Source organism: Leptodactylus fuscus, chromosome 4, assembly GCF_031893055.1.
Source record: "Leptodactylus fuscus isolate aLepFus1 chromosome 4, aLepFus1.hap2, whole genome shotgun sequence".
NCBI classification, from domain to species: Eukaryota; Metazoa; Chordata; class Amphibia; order Anura; family Leptodactylidae; genus Leptodactylus; species Leptodactylus fuscus.
The window spans coordinates 153470642-153487253 of NC_134268.1; the positions used below are offsets into that span (position 1 = coordinate 153470642).

A 16612-nucleotide genomic window follows, 5' to 3' on the forward strand; every position below is an offset into this window, starting at 1 on the left:
TGAATTCCCAGTCAGACAATGGCACTATATGGCAGTAGCAAAAATTGTGGGTGCATGTAACCCCAATATATTCTTTGAATTCCCAGTCAGACAATGGCACTATATACCAGTAGCAAAAATTGTGGGTGCATGTAACCCCAATATAGTCTTTGAATTCCCAGTCAGACAATGGCACTATATGGCAGTAGCAACAATTGTGGGTGTATATAGCCCCAATTGTATTGCTAGGGGACTTCCAGTGTATTTCTGGGGTGAAGGTGGGGGGGCACACCGTTGGAACGTGGATCGGGGGTATATATAGGGTATACAGGAGTACACTGTCAGGGTATTCCATTCAGGATCCTGGGAAAGCTGGGTTGCGGCGATTGAGCCCGTCAGTGCCACGTTACACTGACAAGCTTCTCCCTGGAATTTAGCTCTTATAAGAGCTGTTGGTTGTCTTCTCCTTCCTATCCTAGCCTGTCCCTGCCTACCCAGAATCTAAGCCCTAGCTAACTGGACGGAAACCTCCGTCCCCGGTGAATTGCAAGCTCAGAATGACGCGAACCTGGGCGTCGCTGTTCTTTTAAATTAGAGGTCACATGTTTTCGGCAGCCAATGGGTTTTTCCTACTTTTTTCAACGTCACCAGTGTCGTAGTTCCTGTCCTACCTACCCTGCGCTGTTATTGGAGCAAAAAAGGCGCCAGGGAAGGTGGGAGGGGAATCGAGTAATGGCGCACTTTACCACGCGGTGTTCGATTCGATTCGAACATGGCGAACAGCGTGATATCCGATCGAACATGTGTTCGATAGAACACTGTTCGCTCATCTCTAATTACTACCTCTGCACCCTCTACAGTTATGCCCCTGACTGTAGACTCGTTTAAAGGGGGCATCTGTGGCAGGAGCACCACATATGTATGACTGTAGAGGATTCAGAACAAACATTTCCATCATGATGGGGTCCAAGTTTACCCAGTCACATATAAAGCACAGTTATTAGGTGCAATTGTACAATTATTATTTGAAGATAGGGCAGGATGTCGTCACCTATTAAAATTAATGGGACTACAGTGTCATTGTATTTTGCCAAAATTTCAGCACTGAGAATGTACAAATATAATCTAGTGGTAATAAATACTGTATATACGCTCTATGGACAAAGTATTGGGATATCTACACGTTATGCCTATTGACCTACAGGATTTTGCAGTATGTCTGTGGGAATTCTTGCCTGTTCATTTAGAAGAGCATTTCTGAGGTCAGACAATGATGTTGGATGAGAGGTGCTGCCTCGCAATCTGTTTCAGTTCATCCTAAAGGTGCGCGCAGTCTATTTCTTCCATATCAGTTTATTCACAATTGTTTGTCAATCAGAATGCATGGCTAGGTGCTGGATTTTATACACCTGTGGCAATAGGATTGAATGGAACATTTGAATTCAATGGATACCAAGTTTGTCCCAATGTATGTTTCCATATAGTGTATATCAATACATGCTGCAGTGTATTTTGCAATACATGTATCTTCTTTATAGCATATTATGGTTGTATACAGTGGCATGTTCAGTCTTTAGTGGCTAGCTAGATGGCACCCATGATATCGAAATAATACCTTTGTATTCAGAGGAGGGTAAAAGTATTAAGCCTCGTTCACATCTGCGTTCAGTATTCCGTTCGGAGAGTCTGCATGGGGACCCCCCCGAATGGAATACCAAATGCAACTGCAAGCGCTGTGCAGTAAAAACACACCCTATAGACTATAATAGGTTTCTTGTGCTGGCTGCGTGCTGCATGCACGAATCATGCGGACAGGAAAGTAGATTGTGAACTACTTTCCTGTCCGCATGATCCCTGCAGAGATCTGGCGGCAAGCACACAGACCCCATTATAGTTTATGGCGTCCGTGTGCTTTCACTGTCACACCGCTTGCAGTTGCATTCGGTTCTGTTCGGGGGGGGGGGGGTTCCCTGGACGGAGTACCAATACAGATGTGAACGAGGCCTTAGAAGGCTTTCTTTACATGATCATTTAATAATTAGATCCATTTATATAATCATTTAATAAGAAATACAATGTAGAAAACTCCAAGTAATACTCATGTCTCTACTATGTACAGCTGTAAGCAGCTAGAACTCCAGAGGTCTACATTAATGTGAATATTTAATGGCCTTCACACAATGCTGTACAGGCAGAATCAAAGAGAGATCCCAGCTCTGAGATCTGCAAGAGCCGTGTGACATGTTACTGTCTGTTCTCCTGCTGACCCAGTCCACTCATATTTCCATATTCATGAATAAGAGAGCCTGAACATCACTGTACAGATTTGTTAGTAGATAGCTTATAACAAATGTAACGTTACTTGGTAAAGTGCTATGCCAAAGATTCAGCTCTGACATTTATTAGTCAAGTAGGAAACTAAGTTAACATACAAGATGTATTTTTTCTCGGCACCCCCAACAGGTGTTGAGGCTGCCAAGCAGAGCATCCGATGGTCTTATCAAAAAGCATCTGTCTGGTGTCCTAAGTTAAAGGGTCTATTCTGGTGACAGATTCCCTTTAGAGATGATAACTACTTTGAATAATCCATAGAAAGCCAATGAATCCTGATCAGTGTGGTTCATTTTGGTGACCACGTTATATGGACTTAGGTTCACACCTCTATCCTAATATAATATGAAAGATCTCATTACTGCTGCCATAAAGAAAGAAGACAGGGAGGGAAGAAGGGAGGGAGGGAAGTGTAAAAAGCCTGGAAGCCCTCCTCCTCATAATCCCCTCCTTGCTGTGTGATCTCAGTCTTCCCTCTCCATTTATTTCCGTAAGGGATCAAGCTTAGGATTCCACCCTGCCTTCCTTTCCCTGCTGCTATTTCTTTCTTCATTTTTCACATCTCCTCCCGCATGGTTTTTTGTGCTGGCTTTCCCACATGATCAGCATTCTCGCCCCCTCCTGTCATCTGATGAGGATGAGCTTGTAACAAGCAGAGGAGTCCCAGGATCAATCTTCTATACTCTGCTTTTCTATTGATTGTCCTGATGATCTAGGATTCGCTATGTGAGTTCACAACAGACAGGAGGAGACCCTAAACTAAAAGCCAGAGCAGTGATTTGGGGGAAACTCTACATCTGTCAATATTATCAGTGGAGAACTGGCCATTGATGCCGGGCGAAGAAGGGCTGATCACTGGGTTGATGTCTTAAAGGAAGTGCTTGAGACATGAAGAGTTTGCAGTGTGCTGGTTTCTTCTTGCTGTCATTGCTGCTGGAGGTAAGCACAGGTCACAACCAGGACTATTGTCACTCTGCTGGGGGTTGTCCTGTATATATCTGTCATCCACTCGCTGTTTAGCAACATGATGGAGGAATCCTGATGTGATATCTTAATTCTGCAAAGCAGTTTCCATTCTGTATATCTCGGTATACAGCTACAGACACATCCACCCTCCTTTGTTAGACAAACTGCCCTTTTAGCTTCTATATATGGTTATTTAATCCTTCAGCTAAAGCACCCTGTAACGCCCTGGTGTTATGTCTGTACCTGAAGGGAAAAGAGATTTAATCTATATACTTATACCGCAACTTGTTTAATTTACTGTGTATTAAATCAGGGACGTACATAAACAAATAACAAAATCCCTTCTGGCATTAGTTCTTACCAACATCCAACACCCTCCCTATCCTGGGACTTGAGGAATAGGGCAAGCACCTTTATAATAACTGCTGCAGAACGTCTTGTGTATGGTGCCCCTAAACACTTTGATGGCCACTGTGATCACCAACTGTCTTTCAAGACGTTCTGCAGCGGCTGAAGTCTACATAATTAGTGTTTAATTAAAAAGAATAAGTGATGTCAGGTGGCAGATTTAGGTGTAAGGCCGGCAGATATCCTCTCGACTCTCTCACCAGATAAAGAGCTTTCTTTGTTTCATTCATTATTTACAGCAGAATAAATAGAAGACTGTACTCAGCATAGTATAAAATGGAAGGCCTTTTTGTTACTGTACTCTTTCTGCATGTGTGCCTCCATTGTTCTCTTGGAGGACTGTGATTTCTGCTGGTGGATTTTAAAAGAAAAGACCGTCTTCTTTTTTAATCTCAATCTTTTCGTTTTCTAGCCCGTTTTGTCTACAGCACTGGCTGTGCTTATTGCCATGCGATGGATACATTGTATCACTGTGTGTATAGAATAGTGTAACTTTTAACATTTTGTTCTTCTTGCCCTGGAAAGCATAATAGATTTGTTGAGGCTACAGGCTATTAATAAACCCTCTCGTCGTGATCAATACTCTGCTGTTGTACATGTAAATGAGGTCAAAAAGTAAAATTCACACATGGCAGCTGTGTATCTACTAGGGCTATAGAGAAAAGCCACCTTATAGACAAGCATAGAAGCCCAGACAAGTACAGGAATAAGCTTCTTATTTGTTGTATCTGCGGACGAAGACTACAGCTGTCAGGATCACAATCATATTGTGCATATATAGATTATAATATTCTGTGTCCCCTTGTGCTCTTCACATGCTGTGTAAAAAAATGGAATGATTGTTTTGCTATACTACACCCATACAGACGTCATAATTCCTCCCTTGTATAAGGTGACATACAAAGGAGGAACTTGTGACCTGTAGCACTTTACTGGAATTAGGGCTTCTTGCTAGATAACTTTGCATACCAGTGTTTCTTGTCAAACAAACTTAGCCATATGGGTTTTCTTATACATTATGGGTATGTTCTCACTGAAAAATATACATATTGGGAGTATCTGATGTCTAGTTTTGCCCTAGATCCCATGGCGAAATCCCTAGACTGCAGCGGATTGATACACTGACTAAGCCTTATTCAATGGGGCGAATGAGTGTGTGGCTACCCGCTGTAGTTTCTGCAGAGTATCTAGAGCTGGAGCCACAGCTAGGTAGGGCAATGCACTGAAAAAAGAAGTGTCCATCACTAATGCTTAGCAAAATCAATGGGACTTTAGAGCGGGTGATTTTTGTTATTTTACTGCTGAGAAGTTATAAATATACCGTAAAGGTGAAAAATAATGTGTATACATCACGTGAACAGAAGTATTGGGTCACCTATACATTATACTCATAGGAGCTTTCCTAACATCCCATTCTAAATCCAAAGCCATTAATATGGAGTTCATTCCCCCATGCAGCTTAAACTTCTTTACTAGGTAGGCTTTCTACAAGACGGAGTGCGCCTGTGGAACTGGTCCTTTTATTTAGAAGAGTATTTGTTAGGGCAGATACTGACGTTGGGATGAGAGGGCTTGGCTGTCAATATTGGCTCTAGTTAATCCTAAAAGAGTTTGATGCAGTTGAGGTCAGGGCTCTATACAAGCCAGGTAAGTACTTCCACACCAAACCCACCCAGCCATGCCTTTATGGATCTTTCTTCAACTACTCGTCCATAGTAATGGGCCTTCCCGAAACTGTCTCTACAAAGTTGAAACTAGCATACAATTGTTCAAAATGTCTTGGTATTCTGAAGCATTAAGGTTTACCTTCACTTGACCTAAGAGACCTAGGTCAAATCCTAAAAGACAACCCTTTTGGGATTAGCCACCAAACCTTATATTTGGCACGAGTTAGCCATGTAGGTAATGTTCGCCATATCCAGACTCATCCATCGGACAACCAGACATAGAGTGGGATTCACCACTTCACAGAACACATTTCCGCTGCTCTAGAAGAGTCCAGTGATGTTGTGCTTTACACTCCATCTAAAACTTGTCATTGTGCTTGGGGATATAAGGCTATTGAAATTGATGCCATGAGGCTCCTTGTCCACACTTTTTATGCTAATGGTAATGTCAGAGGGGATTTGGAACTGTAGTTATTGAGAAAGCAGAGCATTGGTGACTTTTATACACTATATGCCTCAACACTCAGTGACCCCACTCTGTAACCTTATGTGGTCTATCACTTCATGTCCAACGTGGTTCCTAAAAGCTTCCGCTTTTCAGTAATACCACTCAAGACTAATCTTGTTGTATCTTGGAGTGAAGAAATTTCATAACCGGACTTGTTGCAGCTGTGGCTCCCTGTTACAGTACCATGCTGAAATTCAGTGGGTGCTGCAGAATGACCTATAAATGGCAGACTGTATGGCTGTAGTGCTGGATTTTATACACCTATAGCAATAAGACTGAATGGAACACCTGAATTCAATCATTAAGAAGTGTGTCCCTATACTTTTCTCCATAGAGTGAATATCATATCTAAAGCTAATCGATGTGAAGCCAGCCATACACATAAGACAGCCGATGGTCAAATCGTTTAGTCCATATATATTTCACATAGTAACGCTATACACATGCACGCTCGCTTTACTGAACAGGAGTACGTTTCTCCACGAATATAAGGATTAGACAGCTGAAATCAGCAGGATCAGCCATCAGTCATCTAATGTATATGGCTAGTTTACTAAAACAAGCTGCAAGTATGTATGAATTAAAGTGAACTTCCATTTGGAGTGGCATTTACTGTATATAGGTCAGAGCTTTAGCAGAGCTGTTGTGGCGTCGTACACTGTGGTTTTGTCCATGTTGTCTTCTCAATTGGTTCTGTTGTTTGCTTGTTATTGTCTTGTTATTTTAAAAAAGTGGATAAAGGAACAGAAAATGATCCTCAAGTAACTGTCTCACAGAAGAATGAGCCTTAGTAAGATGGAGCCAAGAGGGTCGCTTAAAAGGCAATGTGCGGGATTTACTAAACAAATGACTAAAAGCAGAGAATGGGATTAAATTGGCATTACCCTACAGTACCATTCTCCCCTGGAAACAATGCCATATGGGGTACTAAAACGGGTAATATACATCCAAGTATAGCATTGAGAGGCAGATAAACTGCTTAAGGGGCACGCGGCACCATTCCAGAAGAACAGTTGACTTATTCTATGACTTAGGTTTGTATGCTCTAGTTCTTAAAGGGATTGTCCAGGAAAACCCTTTTTTTTTTCTTTGGGCCACTTGGTATTTATCACATGGTGTACAGTGAATTGATTTGATTCATATAATATTATTTATAATTATGGACCATTATTTATTGCAGGTTTTTTAATATTAATTGTCTATTTATTGCTAGGATGATGGCCATATAATAGGATTGCTATGTGTCTACATGTGTCCATTTATTGTAGCATCATATATAATTACTGTGCATAGTCATAGATTGTTATTTGAGAGTTGTGAATTGAATAGATAGAGTTTGGGGATTCTAGTCTATATGCTATGTCAGTATATTTGAAGATGTCAGAGAATAGGCAAATAGGATAAGAAAAAATAATTCAAAAATCCTCTTTAATCCCCCACTGTTCCTTCAGTGCTGCTGTGTTGGTCCCTGTTGCTGTCTGTTTTCTTCCTGTAGCTAATCACTGGCCTAGGGTCACATGTCATACATGCCATATGTGCTGTTATCAGTGTTTGGGCCACATTCACATGTATGGCACATCACCACTGCTGGCAGTAAGAAGAGACTGGCGAGGACCAGTGGCAGCACTAGAGTGGCAGGGGATTGAAAAAATGTGTATTGTTTTTTTCTGTTTTATCCCATGACCTGGTCTTGGTCTGATTTATGTAAATTCTGAACAACCCGATTAACCGCACTGTCCTTCGCTGCCATACTTGGGTCAAGTACACACCTGTATTACAGCTCCTTACCAGTTTTTTGGACCCATACCATATCCCTGTGTACCTTCAATTTCATATGGAGTCATGCAGGGACTCTCTGCTTCATATTACATCAGGTGTTATTGTTTCTAGGTGACAATACTACTACACTAAGGTGTCATATGGAGGCACAATATAAAGGCACATGGACTGTGCATAGAACTTAGCATAGAACAGCAGAGACTGCAAACATATAGGCTCTGGAAGCCTAAACCTTCTTATGTATGGTAAATATGGAATTGTACGCTACACAGCGTAAAACATCATACATCACCATACATACAGGTGAGATCAGAAAAAAAAAAAGTTGCAATTAGCAAAGAAATGTCCCTGACATTTTATTAGGGGAAATTACACCTTACACCTTCCCCTACATATTAGGGGAAATTACACCTTACACCTTCCCCTACACATTAAGGGAAATTATACCTTATTAGCAAAATAAATAAAAACTGTGGCCACTTAAGCACTTGCATTATACAAAGATCAAGACGCAGCTACATGATCTTGTGTTGGACGGAATTTTGGTTGGGTAGATTAACAAAGTACACATTTTATAGGAAACCCTCACTCTTTTCTTTGGCTTGTTGTTTAGTTGTAGGGAACAACTCCATAACACATTAATTATACCATTGCAATTGTAAAGGTTCTAGGAAATTTTCCTGTAATTTTGTGGCTCCACAGGTAAAAGAAAACATGTTCAGTTTTCACTGTTACAGTTTGTGCACATCATACTGTGATTGATAAAAAAGAAAAGCATAGAATGATCTAAAATTGCACCAAACCTCTGCAGCAAAAATGTGTGAATAGAAAACAGCAGGAGCAAAACTGCCAAGTGTAGACATGTTAGCGGACCCCTGGGTGAGCAATCAGTAGAGCCTTTGGGATGGTGGCAACATGGAAACTCCACTGTGACCAACATGCCGCCATGTTGTGCCTGTTGTCTTCCGAGCTGCTGCCAAGATATCATCCACCAATCAAGCCACCCACCAGCCATGAGGAACACACACAAACACTCCACTCTTCACTAAAATCTTCTTTACTAAGGTAAAAGGTTTACATACAAACATAAAATATGCAAGTAATAGATGACAGGTATTGAACTTAAGTATAAGTTCAGCCCAGTTTGTAATATTGAAGGCCAAGGTGATGAACTGCCACCGAAGAACCTTTCCTCTTATTCCCATGTGGCGTCCAGTGTGTTCAGTTCTCAGAATTGTTTCTTTGGCTAAGAGGAGGCTCCCCTTCTCAAGCTGTTCAAGCTGGAGACTCTCCAAGCTGTCCTCCAACTTAGCCCTTAAGTAGGGAGCCATTCCCACCCTGGGTAACGCAGGCACCTCCTGGCATCATTGAGTCTGACCATGGTAGCGCAACAACCACTTCAGCTATGCAACTATCCACAGGTTCCAAGACAAGTTGCCAAGAAGGATGCTCACGCACATATCACTTTTGACTTGCAGCGGATATGCGCTTCTTCCTTGGACCTTGTATAGTGCCCACCCAGACACTTCACTACCTTCAGGGCACCCGGAGCTCCACCAGCAAAGAATGGACACACTGGTTACACACTATGAAATGTAAAGTACAGCAGGTCTACTGTTACATTAGTGTAGAAGAGTAGCTTATGTTGGCCTCTGAGTTGTGGTGACATACAATGTGCTTCTGCTGTAGCAAGGGATGCACTGCCCACTGCCACAAGATACCAGTTCCTGGTCAACAGGTGCTCCAGACAGAAGACATCAGAGTGTGGTGTCCCTCTGCTTGTTGCGAGAAGATCACACTGCTTTCCCACCTTGCCTGCTATTGCTGGTTACTGTCTCCTCATCAGGGAGAGTGTTTTCTAGACTCCATGGGCCTACGGCAATGCCACGGAGGAGCCATGCTCTGTCTGAGTATAATTTAGTCAAAAGTACACATCAGAGAACTAAATAATAATGTATGACCTACTATCAGAGAAATGAGCTGAGATGCAAATCTGTAAATCAAGGCTAATATGTAATTGGGGTTTGACTGTAACTTAAAAGAGATTAGACTTAAAAGAACATCTAGGAAGAGGGATGGCGGCTGTGTCTAGTGAAGGACATTGGCAGGAAATCAAAAAATATTTACTGTGTGCTATAAATCTATAGAAAGACATTTCAGCGTCTTTCCTCCTACAAGGACACAGTTTATGGGAGAGCTACAGCTTATGTATGACAGGTATTTTACTGTAAAAGTGAAATGTGGTTTATATTATATGCAAAATTCATCTGAATTTCAGATCTTCCTTATAAATCAGATTAGATTTTCTACGGCAGTAATGTGTCCATTTACGTCCATGTCGTCTCTTGCTTAATCCAAACTACTCATGGACACAAAAATCCCCTTTTCCTAAAAAGTGAAACTCTAAGCATGTAAATATGATTGGCTATTGTTAGTTTATCCTCATTTTACCCCAGTCTGACATTTTACATCTTGATCATGTGTTTTATGAGGTCCGCCAAGCTCGTATTCCAATTTATCTCTAGTATCTCTTACATGTGGCATTCATTCACTCGTAGGTGAAAATCAATGAGATGTTGTTAAAGACGCAATAATATTATCTTCTCCATTATTGAATTATAGTTCTTGAAGCAATGTACTGTTTGCAGAGAAGCAAAAGAACAATAAGTGCAGTTTATCTAATGCCTAGTATATAGCTCTGTGTAATTTCATAACCCACTAGACAACCCTGGTAGATGCGTTTTGGTCTTATTTGCCATATTCCTACCACTGTAGAGACTGGGACCACCCACCAGTATAAGTTACTATATGGATGAAACAAGTTTAACCTGCAACGAGAATATTATATTAGGAGGTTGCTATTAATACAATTCTTTAAAATTGTCTTGAAACAATTTCCTTACTTTCCATGATTTGATGTTGAAAAAAACCCAAATCAATAAAATAACTCAGACTATTTTTTTTTGGTCACCCTTATCTTGCTTTGTACAACTTTGTCAGCTTAGTACAGCAGTAACACCTAGCAGTGCTGGAGAGCCACTGCAGGGTCACACTGAGTTGTGTCACGTGAGCCTAGTAATCTGTAGAATTATAGAGATAAAAGAGACTGCCTGCAAATCACTACGCGCCATTCTCAGGATAGGGAATAAGAGGATGATCACTGGGGGTCGTGACGCTGGTTCACTGATCATGAGAATGGTTTGGACATTTATGGGATCATTCTGTGACTGTATAGTATATTTAGTGCCTGAGATAACCAAGTGTTATACTTGACTTCTCTTCAGTAGTCCCATACAGATGAATGAAACTGTTTTTTCATTAATGAGAGTCAAAGAGGTGGGGCTCCTAGAAATCTGTCACTTATACACTATCCTATAGATAAGGAATAAGGAAAACACCTTAAGGGTGCATTCAGACTACGTAACGCCGGGCGTGTATGAGAGCCGTACACGCCGGCATTACGGCAGACTGCCGAACACTTCCCATTCACTTCAATGGGAGCGCTCGTAACAGCAGCGTTTACCAGCGCTCCCATTGAAGTGAATGGGAAGTGTTCGGCAGTCTGCCGTAATGCCGGCGTGTACGGTTCTCATACACGCCCGGCGTTACGTAGTGTGCATGCACCCTAAGGCCTGGGCTCCACAGGACAGAAACACTGCAATTTGCCCACGGCGGAAACACCGCAGGAAAAATCATGGCGTTTTACAGTATGGGTAAAGTGGATGGGATTCTAGCAAATCCCATGCCCACTTTGCGGTAAAAACCGCCGTGCGGTAATGCTGAGATTTCCAAAACCAGTGTGGTTTCCCCATGGGTATAATTATAACAGAAAGTCTGCGGAGGAGCCCTCAGCAAATTTTCTGTTTAAGATGCTGCGGGAAGAACCGCGATGCATTGCCACCGCAGTTTGCCCCGCAGCCCTTTATTGCTGCGGGACGCCCCGTGGGGCCTTAACCTAAGGCTGAGCCCCCACATTGCATAAATTCAGCTTTTTTTGTTGCAGATTTTTGTTGCCAAAGCCAGGAGTGGATTGAGCAGAAGGGAGAAGTACTGTATAAGAACTTCCTAGATATTTCCTATTCCTTTTGTAACCATTCTTGGCTTTAGCTCAAAAAATGCAACAAAATTTGCAACAAAAAAAGCTGCGTTTCCGCAACGTGGGGCCTCAGCCTAACAATTGCTGAGTTCTCTTGATCAATAAAAATGCCAAGAAATGAGTCTACACAGCCTGACGTGTCATCACAGAGGTCATTTAGATGTTTAGGTAAATGGGACATGTAATAACGTATGTTAACCATTCAGTCCAAGCAGTGGCGTAACTACCACCATAGCAGCAGAGGCAGCTGCCACAGGGCTCGGGACATTAGGGCCCCAGTGACAGCCGCTATTGCTGCTATCATTATACTCGGGGGTCTTTTCGGACCCCCGAGTATAATGATCAGTGGCCCGGGAGAGGTAAGAAACATAAAAAACACTGTTACTTACCTCTCCACGATCCGGGCAGGCTTCAGCCTAGTCGTCTGACGTCTCATGACCCTGGCCTGCGTCCCAGATCATGTGACGTCTGATGTAATTGAAGATGGACTACTTCGGAGGCCGACATCGTAGGAGCCGGGAGATAGGTGAGTAACAGAGTTTTTTTTATGTTTTTCTCTCCCTGGGTCTCTGATTATTATACTCTGGGGTCTGAAAAGACCCCAGAGTATAATAATTTTTTATGGGTGTCCACTGTGGGACATAATACTGTGTGCAGGGGCTACTATGGGGTACAATACTGTGTGCAGGGGCCACTATGGGGGATAATACTGTGTGGAGGGGCCAACAAGGGGGGATAATACTGTGTTGAGGAGCCACTGAGGGACATAATACTGTGTGCAGGGGCCACTAAGGGACATAATACTGTGTGCAGGGGCCACTATGAGGTATAATTCTATGTGCAGGGGCCACTATGGAGTATAATACTGTGTGCAGGGGCCACTATGGGGTATAATACTGTGTGCAGGGGCCACTATGGGGGATAATAGAGCACGCAGAAATGCGTAGGAAGGGATCGGTCGAGGTCGTCTGTGCCGGTTGTGGGAAGGGGCCATGTCAAAAGTTCGCCACGGGGCCCCACCATTCCTAGTTACACCACTGAGTCCAAGTATCGTGGACCAGTAGATTCAGATTTCGCAACAGATACTTTCTAATACCTGGGATACTATAAGCTGCTAAGGTGAAGTTTTACTTTGGCACCAGAGAAGTTATAAGTTTCCCTGCAGTATTGTATATATGCAAGTAACGGCTCCAGCCTGGCCCTTAGTGAAGTGAGCTCCTTTACTTGGATTGTAAAGAGATTCCTTTCAATTACAAATGAACATCTTTCTCTGTTTTCCATATAGGCGGATCACTGGCTGCACATTGCCTCTTGGCAGGAATCCACCTGGGCATCAATAAGATGCTTTGCATTTCTCAGCATGCCAGTGTTTTCAAATTAACTCATTTTTTTTTCTTGTTCTATCCAAATATGCAAGTCAGTGTTTCTTAAGAGATGATCGCCATTACTATTCCTGAGCAGTTTTATTAATGCAGTTTTTGTACAGCCCCATGTACTAATAGTAACAGTATAAATATTCATGAACTGCTGCTATTTGTTTCAGTGTTCTTGGGCAATTTGTTTTCTGAAATGTGGAGCATGGAAACAAAGCATAAAGAATGGCTTTGGTTCAGACCATCAGGGGCCTTTTGGTTCTGTTGGATCAGGATATAACTATTTTCTACAGTAATAAATTATATAAGAAGAACAAACAAATCCAAGGTCCCAAGGTGCCATAAAAGTACCAGATTTAATAGTTACTCTATAAAATTCTCCAGAGGATTACACAGCAACTAAGGCTCTAAGCGAGCTCTTGTCATAGCATTGTGGTGGCATACAAGGGAATCTGAAAAACACCATTGTCAAAGCTGTGCTGAAATATAAATCATGCAACTAAAAACCAGTTATAGATGTGAGGAAACATTATGGGGGAAATGTATCATTAGGGGAATTTTTGAAGTCAGTTTTACAGAGTCTGCATTTGCATAATTTGCTCCAAATCTATGAAACATTTTGCAATGTTTGATGCATCTATAAGTCTCACATCTGTCCCGAAATATTATTTTTTGCGCCACCTTCTGGTTGGAATGAATTTGTGACAATTTTTAAAAGTCACGGTTGATAAATCTGTAGTACAGACAGCTAAACAGGCTAGTCAGGCCCACTTTACCACTGTAGTGATTGGTGCAGAAATCAAAAAGTCCCAAAATCCCTGTTTTGCAACTTTTTAACCCCAGAATACTGGAGTGGTTTACTAAATTCCCCTCATTGGGCCAGATTTGTGTAGACTGTCATTCTTAAAGAGGACCTTTCATCAGATTGGGCACAGGCAGTTCTATATACTGCTGGAAAGCTGACAGTACGCTGAATTCAGTACACTGTCAGCTTTCCCGATCTGTGCCCGGTGTAAAGCGCTATCGGTCCCGGTACCGTAGCTCTTTACAGTCAGAAGGGCGTTTCTGACACTTAGCCAGGAACGTCCTTCTGCCCAGCAGCGCCTATCGCGCTGTACAGTGTGAGCGGAGAGGAACGCCCCCTCCCTCTGCTCACAGTGTTCGTCCATAGACGAGTATTATCAGGAGGTTAGGAGGCGTTCCTCTCCGCTCACACTGTGCAGCTCGATAGGCGCTGCTGGGCAGAAGGACGTTCCTGGCTAAGTGTCAGAAACGCCCTTCTGACTGTAAAGCGCTACGGTACCGGGACAGATAGCGCTTTACCCGGGGCACAGATCAGGAAAGCTGAATTCAGCGCACTGTCAGCTTTACAGCAGTATATAGAACTGCCTGTGCCCAATCTGATGAAAGGTCCTCTTTAATGTTAGTTTTCATAGCCACAGAGCCGGCAAACGGTGCGCCTGCATCTTCATGATTGAAGCTCCTATAGGCTGTGTGCCTGGGGTGAAAAGTATATCAGCCTCTAGCTGCCGTACATTTCACCCATAATTTGTGGCATAAGTAATGATACATTTGGTCGCGCGCTCTGTACACCCTCACCACACCGCTCCCTGTACACCCTCACCACACCACCTTTTCGGGAAAGTGTTGAAGGCAGTACATTGTAAAAAATAAAAAGATTGCAATTTTGTACTTCATTCACATGTTTCATTAAAATCTGCCCAGAATAATGAAGGTCTTGTGGATTGATATCCATTGCATGTTCATTATCGCCATGGATTCTGCATGGAAAATCACAGATTAGCTCCAGTGAATTAGTAATCTGTGTGCAGATCTCTTCGATAATTGGCAGCAGAAGTTTCTATTCTGAATTTCAGCCAAAGATTTCCTAACATATCATCTGTGGATTTGTTTCTGCTGTATAAACATGGCATTCAGGGTAAAGTATTATGTGCTGAAGAGATTTTCCAAACTGGACAAACCCTATATATGACATATTAGTACACATCAGATTATGGTCCTATCCCTAGAACTGGACTATATTAGTTGGAGCAGAAAGAGGCAGAACATTTGAATGGGTGCCAGTCAGCTGCTTATTATGACAGTATAGAAAGTAAATCTCCAGGCTCTCTCTCTCTTTTTTTTTTTTTTAATTTAATTTTTATTTAGAAACAAAATCAATACGAGGTGGGCACGCAGTCCTATATGTGATTACAGGGAGTTTACCGTAAGGCTTCACATATCATAGGAAGAAAACGTTATTAAAGAAATACCAAACCTCAGGACTAATAAATCAAAATCCTATCAATCGAATCCCTGGTGGTCACACGGGAATGGCAGTGCCCAGAACATGGGTAGCCTTTGGAAAACTATTGCTCTATTCTTTTCTATCCAGCCGTTTTACTAATGAAGACTAAAAGGGCTTTCCCACTATTTGTTATAATAAATATACCCTCCCTTCCTCTAAGGATATGTCCTACTCTACTCCTCTCTTTTTCTACAGCCTGACGGTCACTCCTGCTCCAACTCCATATTAAATGACTTACACCCATTGTCAGACAGAAGCATTAGTGTCCCTAAGGCTAGGTTCACACTAGCACTTGCTATACATTTGGGGTTTCTGTCCCCGAACCCGCTTAAAAAATGCGGAGAGAAAAGTCCTGCAAGCAGGGCTTTTCTCATTGCATTTTTCATGAGGAATTCCGTCAGATCCCATTATATTCTATGGGGTCTGTGGGTAACTGCTTTTTAAGCAGGTCAGCTTTCTGTTTTTCGGGTCCCCAAGTGGATCTGAAGGACAAAAAGCAGAACACTAGTGTAAACCTAGCGTAATTCAGAAAAAAACTAATGACTGAAAGTAAATATGCATCTAACTAATGATACAATATCAATAATTGTATAATATCATTTAAAATAATCTATATATTTACATTGATGTCATAGTCAGTAACTTTTTCCAACGACGACACCACCAAAACCTAATCTGACTCCGTGACTCCAATTCCACAGCCGTGCCAATGATTGGCTGAGTCGTCATTTTCAGCCATTTTTTGCTGTGTTAAGATAGCAGCAGGGAGTGGAAACCAGTCCTGACATTGGTAGTGTAGATCAGTGAAGTAATGCTAGATTATTTAAAAAAAATTTAACCCCTTTCAAAATCACTGCCTCTAAATTTTGTCTGACTGGAAAACCCCTGCAAACCTTACAGTATATATTTCATTGTTTCACCTCTATATCACTATATTGTATATTTACATGTATATTGATTATCTGAAAATCTGTTGTAAATGTCTATGTTGTCATATACTCACATAAAGGGGTTGTCTGATATATTTACTACTTAATGGGACTTCTAGTGGGGCCATAACTATAAAACCAGTGTTCGCCTATCCCTAGACCTCTGTTTCCAGTGGTGGCAGTTGTGTGAATCTATATACAAGTCCTCTTGTTGTTTGCACCAGAGGACCGCTGCAGTGATCACAGACCTCAGCAGTTATATCATTAC

The 16612-nt window shown here is 42.0% G+C and overlaps 1 protein-coding gene across 1 annotated transcript in view; it reads left to right on the plus strand.

Annotated features, from left to right (window-relative positions):
• The first annotated feature begins 2762 nt into the window (after window positions 1–2762).
• VOPP1 (VOPP1 WW domain binding protein) overlaps window positions 2763–16612 on the plus strand; it is a 79567-nt gene continuing 65717 nt past the window's right edge. The window contains exon 1 of the mRNA XM_075271234.1: window positions 2763–3249. Within this exon, the coding sequence (XP_075127335.1) occupies window positions 3199–3249 (51 nt within the window). The 5' untranslated portion in view covers window positions 2763–3198. The remainder of the gene's footprint in view (window positions 3250–16612) is intronic.